At 34.2% G+C, this 13,801-nt stretch overlaps 1 protein-coding gene across 2 annotated transcripts; it reads right to left on the bottom strand.

The window, feature by feature from the left end:
- Positions 1 to 293: 293 nt before the first annotated feature.
- Positions 294 to 11,646, bottom strand: LOC142981830 (alpha-tocopherol transfer protein-like). Of its 2 annotated transcripts, XM_076127954.1 has the most exons (8): positions 11,548 to 11,646; positions 6,106 to 6,266; positions 5,290 to 5,449; positions 3,761 to 3,819; positions 2,599 to 2,795; positions 1,968 to 2,078; positions 1,551 to 1,653; positions 295 to 1,171 (listed from the first exon to the last, which is right to left on the bottom strand). In XM_076127954.1, the coding sequence occupies exons 2-8, from the start codon at positions 6,257 to 6,259 to the stop codon at positions 1,020 to 1,022; spliced, it is 936 nt and encodes a 311-aa protein (XP_075984069.1). In that variant the 5' UTR covers positions 6,260 to 6,266; positions 11,548 to 11,646; the 3' UTR covers positions 295 to 1,019. The 2 variants fall into 2 exon arrangements, with proteins under 2 accessions (XP_075984070.1, XP_075984069.1); XM_076127955.1 differs by lacking the exon at positions 11,548 to 11,646 and having other exon boundaries at positions 294 to 1,171; positions 6,106 to 6,262.
- Positions 11,647 to 13,801: the final 2,155 nt, after the last annotated feature.

Below are 13,801 nucleotides of genomic sequence, written 5' to 3'. Positions count from 1 at the left end.
TGTTTTGTTTAGGGATTCTTTGCTTAGTTGCTAAGTCGATATTGGTGGGCACCACACAGTTACATTTAAGCATGGGGGTCGTGGATTTGATTCCCACTGATAAAAATGACTTGTGTTGTCTACGAACTGTTGTCGGGTCTGACTATATTATTATGTTATGTTCATAGTTTGCACAAATAGCAATTTTTTGATTTAAAGGTTATCTTTACAAGAAAATAATCAAGAAATTCATTAATAAGGTATTATATTTATATCTATCTAGGGAGAAAATTAAAGTTAGTTTATCAAAAAAGTATTTATTGTTTATCACAGTCAATACACCATTGTTCTTAAATATAGAAAGCGCCTTATTAAATTATCATAGAACATACATACGTGAGTTGCTCTGTATTATTTTTTTTAAGCGAATTGGAGAACAGAGAAAAGTGGCTCAAGCATTAATGAAAAATGATACTGATGATAATAATTGATGATGAGCTGATGGTTTTTATCTGTAGGTATTACCTAAACACATTATAAAAAATATTGCAAAACATAGAAGATATTTTACTCAGACTATTATCTCAAGAAAAAAACTTTACACTACGAAAATACAAGAGATAGATACTGAATATACAAGATTAAAGACTTGCCCTGCAACACTGTTACAGATTACCATTTACACCCTCAATTTATGAATATTTTATAGCCAATTTCACAACTTCTGGATAAGATTAAGATCATTTGCTGTAACTCTATCCCACAGGTAGGTTAACTGACATTTATCTGAAGCCGTGAAACTGGCGCCTATAGTGCGACAACTTGGTAGAGAGCCTTGTATGCAAGGTTCGCGTATCGCGCACTAACTTACGCGATCGACGGTTATCAGTCTCTTACCGCCACTTTATTTTGAACAAACACGGCATAATTCATTATATTCTAAATAAATCACGCGTGCCAAGGCCCTTTACAAAGTTGTCGGACTATAATATCATTAGCCTACTTAAACACTAATATTTAGAGCTAAGTCACCCATAGTACTAATCAATAGAGAGTTGTCTAAAAGACCCGTCGATGCCGAAGAGTTCATCATAGTTGGTAGGTTTGCCAGGTCTGAGGGCCTCGTTAGCCTTCAAGGACTCTTGCTCTTTGAACCAGCCTCTGTATTCCTTCAGCTTTTCATACCAGGCCTCTGTAAAAGAAAATGTAAAGATAAAGTTTATTAAGTAAGTATTTTCAATGGGAGTCAACTTTATTAAGAGGTGTAAAATGTTTGGAATTGTCAATTTTAAAATGTTGCCAGTGTTAACCATTTTTTTTAAATTTCGGTACGCTATTTAAAGTGTGATTTATTTGGTGAGACCTATCATATGATGAGCAGCAATTCGGTCAAATATAGACTATTTATAGATGCAAGAAGTTGTATCTTATCACTAAAATATACGGGAGATGGTGAAGTAAGAATATCGGAGTCTATTCGTTCCGTCAACGGTGTTCTTTCCCTAAATATTAAATCTTTTTAGCGGTAGGTGGCTATATTCAGACATTGTTTGCTGGAGAACTTTACTTACTGTTGATATCATCGAGAGGTAGTCCAGTGCCGCCGTAGTCACAAGGCAGCAGTTCCTTGGGCACGTACTTGTGAAGAGCGGTGTAGTCTTTGTGGAACATTATCTGAAGTAGATTGAAGCGCAAGTTAATTAGTGTATATACCTACATTTATTTATTAACTATATTCGATACACATGCAATCATCTTAAATTCTGAACCAAAATGATATGTCTTGCGTTAAATTCTCTGACTGGGACGTGTCGTATGCTTTTTTACCGTAGAAGCTCGATCATTGATAACTGCGTGCTCAGTAGGTAGCAATATTTATATTTGCGAAGGTTATAATATTAACCTAACCAAACTACTAGAAAATTCTTTCATTCATTCTATTCTGATTAATAAAACAAAGTGAATAATGTTTTAGATCTATAACTTACTCTTTTCCTCATCTTCTCCTTGAGGAAAGGCTTGATAATATTGTACAGCGCATCAATGAGTGGCGATGCATTTATTACGTGCACTTCTTTTAGTTTTACTGGATACGCCTCCTGTAATTGAAAAAATATAATATAATTAATTGGTGAGCTGTTTTAATTAACATTTACTGACCCTATATAGCAATTATTATGTCTCCTGCGAAATTTGTTAGAGCAGCCTTTTGCTTTATATATTCAATGAAATATTACGCCAAACACAATCCTATACTTTCCATTTTATCGAGCAGTTGGTGCTGAAGGTGTAAATAAAAAAGCTTCATTTTTACTTTACTTTGAAATATTTACTTAGATACTCTTAATTAGCATAACATAAAGGAGACAGCGCTATACATTACGTATAGCGTTGTCCTTTTTCCTCGCTTGAAATAAGCATGCTTAAAGTACCGTAATTACGGATCTGAAGCTACTTACATACATAATATCACGCCACTTCCCATAGGGGTAGGCAGAGACCAATGAACGTCACTTGGTACGATCATTACAAACTCTTCATCCATACATCTTGGCCGTACCTACAGGACAGCCGGCGACGCACCTGACCTTTTATCAAGAGATACCCTAAACTACTTACTTGGACACAAATAAAGTATTTCTTCAACGCTGAAGGCGAGAGTCTTCCGAGATGGCTGGGCGCCACAATAGAAGCGTCTAGGACGTATATGTCACCGGCGACGCCCTCGGTCTCCTCCCGCAGTCTGACGTCACCGACCATCATGGTGATCTTGAACGCGTCGTTCAACTGATCCGTGTCTAAGTTCTTGTCTAGACCTGGAATTGAGAGACAAAAATGCATATAATTTTTCTTTGCACAAATTGATATCAAAAGATTTTTATTTTGTAATCACGTTTGTGATACGTAGAGATGAAGAAAGAGGTGGATACAATTTGACCAAGTTCTACAGTATAATAATCGGGGGACAGTTTTAACTAAACGATCTCGTCATTCAATCGTTGATCGAACATGATCTACCATATCAATGGATTGATCTATCGAAGGCCGGCCGATGGATTGAAGATTGATTATAACAATACATCGAGACCTATTGTGATCTATCGGACACGTGAAGCATCAAGGTTGTGCTGTTATTCAGAAAACGCTATTATTCCTGCAGACAACAAAATTTTTTGAAACGATTGGACTTGGCTCGGCTCGGGAAAAGCCCAAAACGTCGTGTTTGACAGAGGCAGAAAGTAACATTTCTATCTACGAGGAGCACCAGTAGTTTTTTATCTTAATGATTGTATTCTTCTCGTATTGTTAGAAAGTGTAAATGATATTTATTGAAGTCAGTGTTACTGTTACAAGGTAAAGGTTAGATATAATTATACAATAACATGCAATCTCATTCCTATCTATATTGTTTGCTATTCGTTTCGTGATAAAGATGTTTATGATCTTAATGTTTTAGAACTATTACACATCATTAGACGACGAATAAGGTATTTAGGAACTATCGTTTACTTAGCGGTAAATCAAAACGAAATTTAGCCCATTACTGCCTACTTAAAAGGGTTAAAATTTCCTCTCCAAATAAGAGGGGATTTATTTTCTTCTTCCCGCACTAAAATTTGCTCTCGTGCCGAGGGAACTATTACAAACACGCAAACAACGGACAATAAGCAGACCCAAAACTACTATTTGTGGATCGCATCACTAAAGGTCTTTAAAAGTCCGCCTTAATTGTAAGTAAGTAATTTAGGATTCAGTCATTGTAGTACTTTGCACTACTTACCTCGACAAATCGTGACTCTCCTTCCATTAGGTGTGAGACCAGGCATCGTGGGACCTTGTCTGTAATGACAACACACAATATTATAACATTTTCCCATGAAAATACAGAAGGAGGCACATGCTACCTTTGTATAGTAATATAAGTAACTGAAACGTTGTGCATCACAAATACAAAAAATATCAGACGATGTAATAATCAATAATGTTCAAAAATCTCGTTATAATCTCAAAAAAGCTTTATGATATTTATTAAGTCACCATCCCGCACTTGGCCAGCGTGGTAGACTCAATGACTAACGCCTCTCTCTTTCCAGAAGGAGACCCTTGCCCAACAGTGGGACATTAATGGGTTAAATTTACTTATTATAATTATGAGAAAACTCCAACTTTCATAAAACACGCCTGTTTATTCTTTTCAATAAAAGGCTCCGGCAAATATCAATAACGCATACAAATTGCACTTAATTACAACAAGCTAAAAATCACATAAATAATAATTACTCATCATATAGGCAATAAAAATTACATAATATTCTTTTGTTTTATAATGAAGGCTGACATTTGATCTTCGAAAGGGCTAGTCATAATTATTTTAATTAGACCCAAGGTTAGTACGTGGATACGTGACGAATGCGTAGATAGATAGCTGCCTATCTACCGATATGGATCAGTTACGTGTTGGTAATGGGTTGAACGTCATTGTGACGTCATAAGTACTAGATAAGGTAGTGTTATGTAGGTTATTAAACCATAACATCACGTTTGTATGAGAACTTAGTTGACCCGTGTGGCTTCACTTGAATTCAAAGTTCCACTTTTGGTTCCGGTTAATTATTGAATAAATAGCGGATGATACCGGGTTTATACAGTAGATAATCGATATTTCAGCCACTATAGCAAAAAATAGTGTTGGCCGGGTCTTTCAAAATGTCAAGCAAGATTTAATGAGAAATTTTACAGCCGTGATATAGTATAGATAACTGACGGGGTAGAATAATTTTATTGTACCTAGCTAAGTAGACAATTTACAGCCGTAAAATATTAGGTCGGGGAAAAAGTCTTTTCGCATTACAGTATGTATGAACTTGATCCAAGCCGTAAATGCAAGTATTGTTTCAACCAAGCTTCAAACCCGTTATGTCACATCGTACTAAGTCAATAAAAAGTCATCAAAATTTGGAATCAAACACGTTATTGTACGTCGAGATACATTTTTCAATTGCATTACAATGCTATTTAATTGGACTTATCAACAAAACCAGCTGACCCGCGCAACGGTCATTTTGGTTTTGTTACATTTTTTCCTGATACTCTGCTTCTATTGGTCGTAGCGTGATGATATACATATAATATAATAATAATATAATAATATAAGCCTATAGCCTTCCTCGATAAATGGGCTATCTAACAGTGAAATATTTTTTCACATCGTACCAGTAATTACTGAGATTAGCGCGTTCAAACAAACAAACAAACAAACTCTTCAGCTTTATAATATTAGTGTAGATTATATGCAAAAATGATTCTTACGCTCTTGACATAAGGTCCGTCAGCTCAGGCCTGGTGATGTCTCTTTTGGTAAAGAACTCTGGACAGGCGGCTCTCATGGTGAAGTATAAGTCCAGCTTCCGCTTGGTCTTCTCCAGGGAGAAGTTGCAGCCTCGGAGGAAGGCCATCAGGCAGTTGTCCTCTGGGGAAAAGATGAGGAAATTGTATGAGGAAGTTGATTAAACTACGGCTTATGTGTGTGATGTACAGATATAAAAAGGTTTTGTCAAGATGTGATTATCTTCATCAGACGTCTGATTACTTATGTCTGTTTAGTTTGGATACAGATCTCTGTGAGTTGCCCAACCTTCTAAAATAATGAAAATTATCTAATACTAGCTGACCCGCGCAACTTCGCTTGCGTCACCTAAGAGCAGGAGTCAAAATTTTCCCCGTTTTTGTAACATTTTTCGTTGCTACTCCGCTCCTTATGACCGTAGCGTGATGTTATATAGCCTATAGCCTTCCTCGATAAATAGGTTATCTAACACTGAAAGAATTTTTCAAATCGGACCAGTAGTTCCCGAGATTAGCGCGTTCAAACAAACAAACAAACAAACAATCAAACAAACAAACTCTTCAGCTTTATAATATTAGTATAGATTCGTTACGATTCTGTAATATCTGCTTATTGGGACTAAAAAATTGTCCTTTATAAACTCATATTAAACGAAATTGCTGACGATGAAAAATGAACTCTCTTTTACTATGCTATTTGTAGCTTAAGTTTCCAATATGTACTTCGAAATTAATTTTGGTACCAGAGAATCATGGTATTTTTTTTTAAATCTATCATACCCCATTCATCAGGCAGATGCGGTTGCTTCCGCAGCCATTCTTTGATAGCAGCCAGGTCTTGATCTTTGGTGTTTGGATCCTCATTCAGTTCAGCTTTGATCCTCTTCCACAATTCTCCCGAAGGTTGCTGCAGCATCACGGTAGCGGACGCCATTTTGTTTCTGGAATTATTCAATTTGGTTCTTATATTTATATCACATTTTTTTTATGTAACTGGCATTTTTTTTAAGTGGCTATGTCTACAAAAACGTGCATATCGAAAATATTTATATTTATTTATATATCCGTGTAAGAAAACCGAGCCTATGTAATTGTACCATTACTGAGGTGGGACAGATGAAATCGATACGACCAGTAAAATGTCAGACGCAGAACAGACGCGAATTCGGCATCAACTTTCTCTCGATCCAAAATTCGAACCCGAGACTTCTCATACAGATGTTGCAACTACCAGAGCACCGGATTTGAATAGATTTCAAGATTTAAATCCGGGACCTCATTATCTATATCATTAACATTCACAAAATATACCCATTACTCGAAGCGTAGAAGCCAGAGGAATAAAAAGTATTACTTAATATAATCTTGTTCCGTACATTTGGTAAACCCACAGTTTTTGTTAGTCAGTAAGATTATCTTTAAGTTTCTATAGAAGACTGTAACGTCATTCTCGTTCATTATGGAATATTTTCATTCAACACTTTTTTGTGAGGATAACTTTATGAAAAGAGTATTATTTCGCTTTTGTTTGGTTTAAATATACGAAGGTCAGATTTAGATACTTATTTTGGGATAAAAAAATATTGAAAAGCAAAGATTGTTTTGATTTCCGCAATGGTAAACATTTACTTATAGTGTTCATGATCTTGTTCAAGTAAATCTTTGTGTTTTTGTGGTGTTTTCATACGTTAGTACTTCTTTTTACAAGAAGTTAAAGTTGGACATCTAAATAGGTTTTATTGGAGACAACTTAACAAACAAACAAATCATTGTCACATCATGTACGAAACTAGACTCAAAGCTTAGATAGATCATTATTTTTTGGTTGAAAGCCGTTCCGCGAATCCGCATACAATGGTAGTGATTCGACAGGCAGGCACTATACAAAGTAACCAAACTAGCTAACTTTAAAATATCACAACCTAATAATTACTTAGGCAGTCACTAAATACTACCCAAGCATGATTCCAATTAGTCACCATTTAAAAACTAACTATCAGATCATTTCGCAAGTTGTTTATCAATGTAACCGGACAAGTTGCGAAACGGAACTATAGCCTAACAACTTAGGAGACAGCCTTGTATGCAAGGTTTGCGGCTGTCGAAGGTATACAAAAATAAAAATTTTGAACATCAGTGATCTACAGGCTTATACAGCTGACTGTGGTCCATTTGATACAGCTATTTTATTTAGGAAGATACATAAAATTGTTTATAATAATCTAGATTATTCGTGCACGCCAAAACTCTTTACGTAGGTGGCGGATTATAAGTTCGGCCGTATTTAGTAAGACTACATTTTACATTACCTGTTTTATTTTGTACTTCGTCTGCTTAAATACCGTGTCATATGTCTGACTTATCTTTAAATGATATTTTAACGAGATTATACGCTCATGGAGTAAATTATGAATCGCGGTAACGTTAAAACATACGAACGATAAAAATAAATCAGTGTTTTTTTTACACCAACGAGATTTTTTTATATTTTTTGTCGCTAAAAATTGCAATAAAAAATTATAACACAAGGCACGTCATTTCTTTTTACCTTATCTTTGGGGAACAACCAGTCTTACCGCGGGGTATCGTGTTATAAACCCAGGTAACTGGGTCGTGGAGGTCGGATAGGCAGTCGCTCCATGGAAAATACTGGTATTTAGCTGCTTGCGGTGAGACTGGAAGCCGACTCTAATAAAGTTGAGAAAAGGGCTGATAATTGGAGAGTGATATGAGATCGGAACACCATTTAACGATTTTGATTTCAGGGCGTTATAATAATATCATAATCTTTTAGTTTATTAACTGCCTCTATGTTAAGAAATAAAATTGGTTCGTTTAACCATGACAGCATAAGAAAGAGACAAACTGTCTTGTTTACAAGTAATATGACTGCCTCCGCGGCGCAGTGGTTTAGGTCGCCACGTCGAAACCATTGCGTCGGGAGATCGTAGGTTCGATTTCCGCTAGGAGCATTATTTGTGCGATCCACAAATAATTGTTTCGTGTCTGTTTGTGCGTTGTGTCAGTTTTTTTTTGTATGTTTGTAAAAGTCCCCGCGACACAAGATAAATTCTTAGTGCGAGATTTGTCAAAAGAAAAAAAATCTCAGTATGTATAGGTATTTATTCTGTATCTAAAAAATTCAGTCTCAAACAAAGAAAAATTTCCAGTTTATGCCGGTAGTTAGTTTCTAAACTAGTTCTAAATACTCGTTCATTGTTCGGGTCAAATGTGAAGCAGGTATCTTTGTTTTATGCGACTGGTTTAAGTCTAAGATACCTAATTAATGGTTTATATAAATACCGGTTATTTCCGTCTTTACACGATAATTAACTAGAAATATACTTAGACTATAATGTTTTTGTTATAAGTTGTAATTAAATAAGTCTGGCAAATAATTAGTATTTTTTTCAGGAGAGATAGAAAAATCATTTGATTTTATTTAACAGCTGACAGCAAATGCTTTAGATTCTCAGTGCCCTTTTCACAGCCTATAAATAAGTAAGTATTAGGTTACCTATTTGGTTGACAGTGACAAAAAATATATCAAAACTGCTGCTAAAATTTCAATTAGTTTGCGGAAGCGGTGAAATCTGATTTGTTTTTATATGAAATTACATTTTGAAAAATATGAATCATTGCCTAAGCATTAAGGGGTTTTTATTGTCATAAGATAGAGATACTTATTATAATTATATAATTCCCGATTGTGATTTAAATATTATTCTTGGACAAACATACATCGCTTGACCTTAAACAAGAGGTAGCAAAAGTTCATTTCTCACAGATTATAACCGTCTTTAATTTCGGGACAACAAAAGATTGATAACTCGGAATTACGTTACAAGTGAATGCACTTTTACATTTCTGACCCTGGTCATTGACCATCTCCTTTTATGAATAACTTAAGAGAGCATGACCTTGCACTTTTAAAATTACGTGACACAAAGAAAAACATATTTACAAATGTCATAGCTCTATAAAAATAATATAATATATGTCGTTAGTATTCTATTATAACAAGAAGTTATAATGTCAGATGCATAATAAAGAGATTTAGATGTGCGTGACGGAGATATTATGAGTGACGTCATATCTGCTGGGAAGTCTTTTCTAGAGCTTGTGTGATCTATTTAAGGACCTAGGCTCTGAAGAGTGGAAGCTTATAGCGAGTGCCCCTGATTTAGAAGGGCTTATTCGGTCTAAGCTACCTTTGAAGTTGGGCAAAGGTCTCCTCCCGTAATGAGGGAGGGGTTAGGCCTTGATTCCACCACGCTGACCACCGGGTTGGTTTACTACCTTTAGTATACAATAAGTTTGTAGCAAAGTTATGATCTTTGTGTTGCCACAGAGGTCGAGCAGACGACCGATTTTTATTTTTGCAGTGTTTTAATTTAATATTTATTATTATATTAAACTTCCGCGACACGTAGCTAAACTATTTGAACAGGCTCGTATAAAGTTGTCTACAAAATATACAATGACGGGAAAGAAAATAGCAAGATGAACTTCTTAGCAAAGAATAATAACATAAAAAATGCCATATATAGATAATTAGGTCAGTAACTTCTAGAATATTATCCTAAAATATAAGCAAATCTTTTTTCGTCCCCATAAAAATAATAATAAAAAAGGTGACATTTGTGTGGCCTTAATATTTCATTTAGGGTATGTGCCAAATGTTTCGAGAATATTTTTTTCCTTATTAGTTCCTTACTTTACCTGTGCCCTTGGTGGAATTTTATGCCTTTGACATATTTAAAATTAGGTGTTATTATGTAATTTATTGATCGAACCCTTCCGAAGTAATGTAGCGGCGTGTCGACCTTAACCACTACGCCATGGAGGTAGTCAAAATTATGATGTCATTTTAAAAATGGTAGAATAATTATTTTAAGTGTCTTTCCGGAAAAGTCATGTCCATTTTTTTAAAAACAAATTCATAAGTTACATCGCTGATCTAACTTTATACTTAAGTCTATACTAAATTTCATGAAAGCTCAACGAATAACTATCTACAATAAGCGCAATTGATACAATATATTTTCGCATTCATAATATTCTTACTTTTCCAATGAATACTGTTTATGGTTTAAATGAACAAGATAAAGTTACGAAAGTTATATTTAATGAATTGTGTGGTAATAGCATTCATAATAAATCTATTGATATTTATCAACTATTCTATTTAAATTAAATAAAATAAATGTCAATGTCAATTTAATTTTGTTTGTCAGTTTTGACGTCACAGTTGATCCGATTTAGACAATTTTAATTTAACAAGGCCACGTATTTTTTATATGTGGGTCTTTTCTCACCTTTGGGATAATCAAACAGGCCTAGAAAAATAATGAATTCTATCCTCAGAACTCGTGGACGAGTAACCTAGTCTTTTAGTAGCAATTATTAATCAGAAATAACCCCTGCTCATTAATGGAAAATGTGTAAATTATTCAACCTTGTATTAAGGAATAATTTAAAACAATGTAAACAAATATTTGGGATTGATGAGGGTCTGTTTTCGCTTTAATCGGCAAACGATCAGTGAGATTAGGCCGTCTTTATTACAGGTTATAAATGGATGCATTTAAGTTCAATGGCCTTCTTCGAAAAGGATGCAGGCAGGAGTTTTTAATGGGACTTGCTAAATTATGTATGGTCTTTTTGATAAAGTGCAATGGTATTTTATGCAGTTAGTACGACTGTTGCCAAAAATAGATCGGGGTGGGCGATTTTTTTATTCTGTGGCTTGATTTTTAATATTGTTCCTTAAGTATATTAATGTTACCCTTCCTTTAATCCTTCGATTATAAGATTAGATGTTTAGATCAATCGATCCTGAACCACGATATTTCAGGAAATTTTCAGGAAATGTTAAAACTAATGAAAAATATTTAGCAAAAACGGCACGTTTGGAAAAAATGTATCAGATACAAGTATGCAGTATGCATTACACACTGAATTTTATAGTAAGTGGGAAATTAGAAAATGGTTATTATTCCAAGTAAGTACTTTTTTATTGTTTGGGTTATGTTCACAATTTTTTCGTAAAGCACTATAAATTGAACTAGGCAATTAAATCCTGCGGGTTTTCCGTCAACGTATATTTTCCAAAAACATAACATGAGTACATTTAAAAATGTTTCAATTTTTTTCAGTCATATAATAGTACCTATAAACACGAGTATAAATATCAAGTACAAAGAAAATACAAACACTTACGTTTAAATAATATTCCGTTTGAAAGAAAATCACGATTGCGCAAGTTACACAGCGCGCGCGCAGCCTCTCACTGCACAGAATATAATGACAGTAGTCTCCTCACAGACCGGCATAAATCTTAAAACAAATCTCGACCATGGACGCTTACTACCTACACTAAACACAAACCAATTTGCACTCTATCCCATGTATAATAGAGTTTGTAATTGTATGTTAAGTTTCCATATTTCCTTATACTTCAAAATTTTCTTTTGTTTAGTAATTAACTTAAAAGTTATGTTTTACTAAAAGGCTTTTGTTTTTTTGTTATTTAACTAGGGTTAATAGATATTTTGTTTTGTTTATACAGGGGTAATTGAAACGTTAATGATATTTTTTTCAGTAAAACGTTTTATGTTTTTAGTCGCTGAAACTTCTAGAATTTTTTTTTGGTTTTAATAAGTTAAAATTAGACACTATAGTTAATCTACCTAAGTATTTTAAAATTAATATTTTATTAACTTTTTGTTCTATTAATATAGTCTGTTTTTTGTTTGAATTTACTGGTTGTGCAGACTTTTGGATAACCTATTTTTAATGAAAGATATATTAACATTTATTATTACAGTGCATTGAATCAGACTGGAAAAGTAACAAAAATAATGGATTAATTAAAAATTTTAAGTTTTCAGTCATCTGCTCAGAATGCCTATATTTTACATTATCTCTCTAAGATAATACTAACAGGTACCTACTCTACAATAGTACCTATTTAATAAAAAACGGTAAAACGGTTAAAGTCCATACCACATAAATCGATGCTTAACTAAATTTGCCAAAAGTAGGCAGTTTTTGATGTTGAAGAAAACCCATCAGGAGGAATTCCCATCGGCCCGACCGGTTTTTATAACAAATCATGGACGGATTGTAAGGAAACAATTCTTATTGACCAGCATCTTAAATTAAGTGTGTGGTATACACTTCATCTGGGTTCTGCTATTATATTATCGGTACTCAAAATAAATGTTGGAGTGGCATTTTTTGAAATCCTTTATAAATTGGCATCTCCTTCCTATCGGCTACATCTACAACTTTTTATTCCTGCACCACCCTAAAATGCCTGAAGTAGACTGTTGGCTACCTAAGGCAAAAAGTCTGCCTGTATAATTTGGCGTTTAAAGTCAATAAATCCTTTTTGAATCCTAATTTAGCCACCCTAAAATTATTATATTTTTGGAAAAACAGTTAACCTACACAGTGTCAGTTTGTGTAGTAGTAAACTGCTGTACATACATACATACATTACATACATACAAACATACATAAAATCACGCCTTCTCCCCGTAGGAGAAGGTAGAGACCAGAGAACGAGAGTTGGCACAATCCTTACAAACGTCCTTTGCTTCATTCACGAACTGCTAAGTATCAGTAAATTACCTTTATACTCACAATAAACAAGGGCAGGAGGAAAACCAATAGTTACAATTTGTTTCTGGATAGTATTGCGTCAACATTGTCTCTCAATCTCGGTCAAGTGCAAGTTCGTCATCCAAGCAGTTCAATATAGACATTTTATTGTTCAAACCTTTGGTCTAATTGTTCTATAAAAGGATAAAAGTAACCTTGAATTTCTTTTCACGTATATTTATTGTTTTCTTGTCTTGATACATATTGAGATATTAACACGCCTATTTTATCTTTTTATCAGGTAAAATAAAATTGTTTTTGTTAAATCATTTAAAAACTGTTATGTCTCGTAGATGTAGGCAGAGGGCTAAAATTGGATATGTTTTTAATAATTTATTTTCGGAACAAATAATACGTAATATGAGAAAAAATCTGACAAAAATAAGAACAGAGTGGCCCGTCATTAGTTTTAGCAAATACTTAATTACCGAAGTATGTGCAAAAAAGAAGATCTTGAAATTATAAGTGTTATTAATAACTTGAACTGCCTCTTTGTGGCGGGGTCGGTAGTATATCCAAAATATATGATCAGCAGATCGTGAGGTCTCGAATTCTATTCCCGAATAAAGCGAAGTAATCTTTTTTTCGACGTGGGAATAGAATCTGAGACCAAATTGATTTGGCGAAGCGTTTGGTAACGTGCCAAGTAAATGGTAATAGGCTCGCTTCCTATTACATGGGTTTAATATTGTTAATAGCGAAAATTGAGTATGTATTCATACCTGCACTTTCGTGTATAATAGACGTTTTATTATGTATGTATTTTTAAAGGCATCAAAGTCTACTTCGACCCGGCTCAGTTGGTTTT

This window comes from Anticarsia gemmatalis, chromosome 20 (assembly GCF_050436995.1).
Source record: "Anticarsia gemmatalis isolate Benzon Research Colony breed Stoneville strain chromosome 20, ilAntGemm2 primary, whole genome shotgun sequence".
Classification (NCBI taxonomy): domain Eukaryota; kingdom Metazoa; phylum Arthropoda; class Insecta; order Lepidoptera; family Erebidae; genus Anticarsia; species Anticarsia gemmatalis.
The sequence above is the reverse complement of the archived record's forward strand: the minus strand, read 5'-3'. Positions and strand labels throughout refer to the sequence as shown.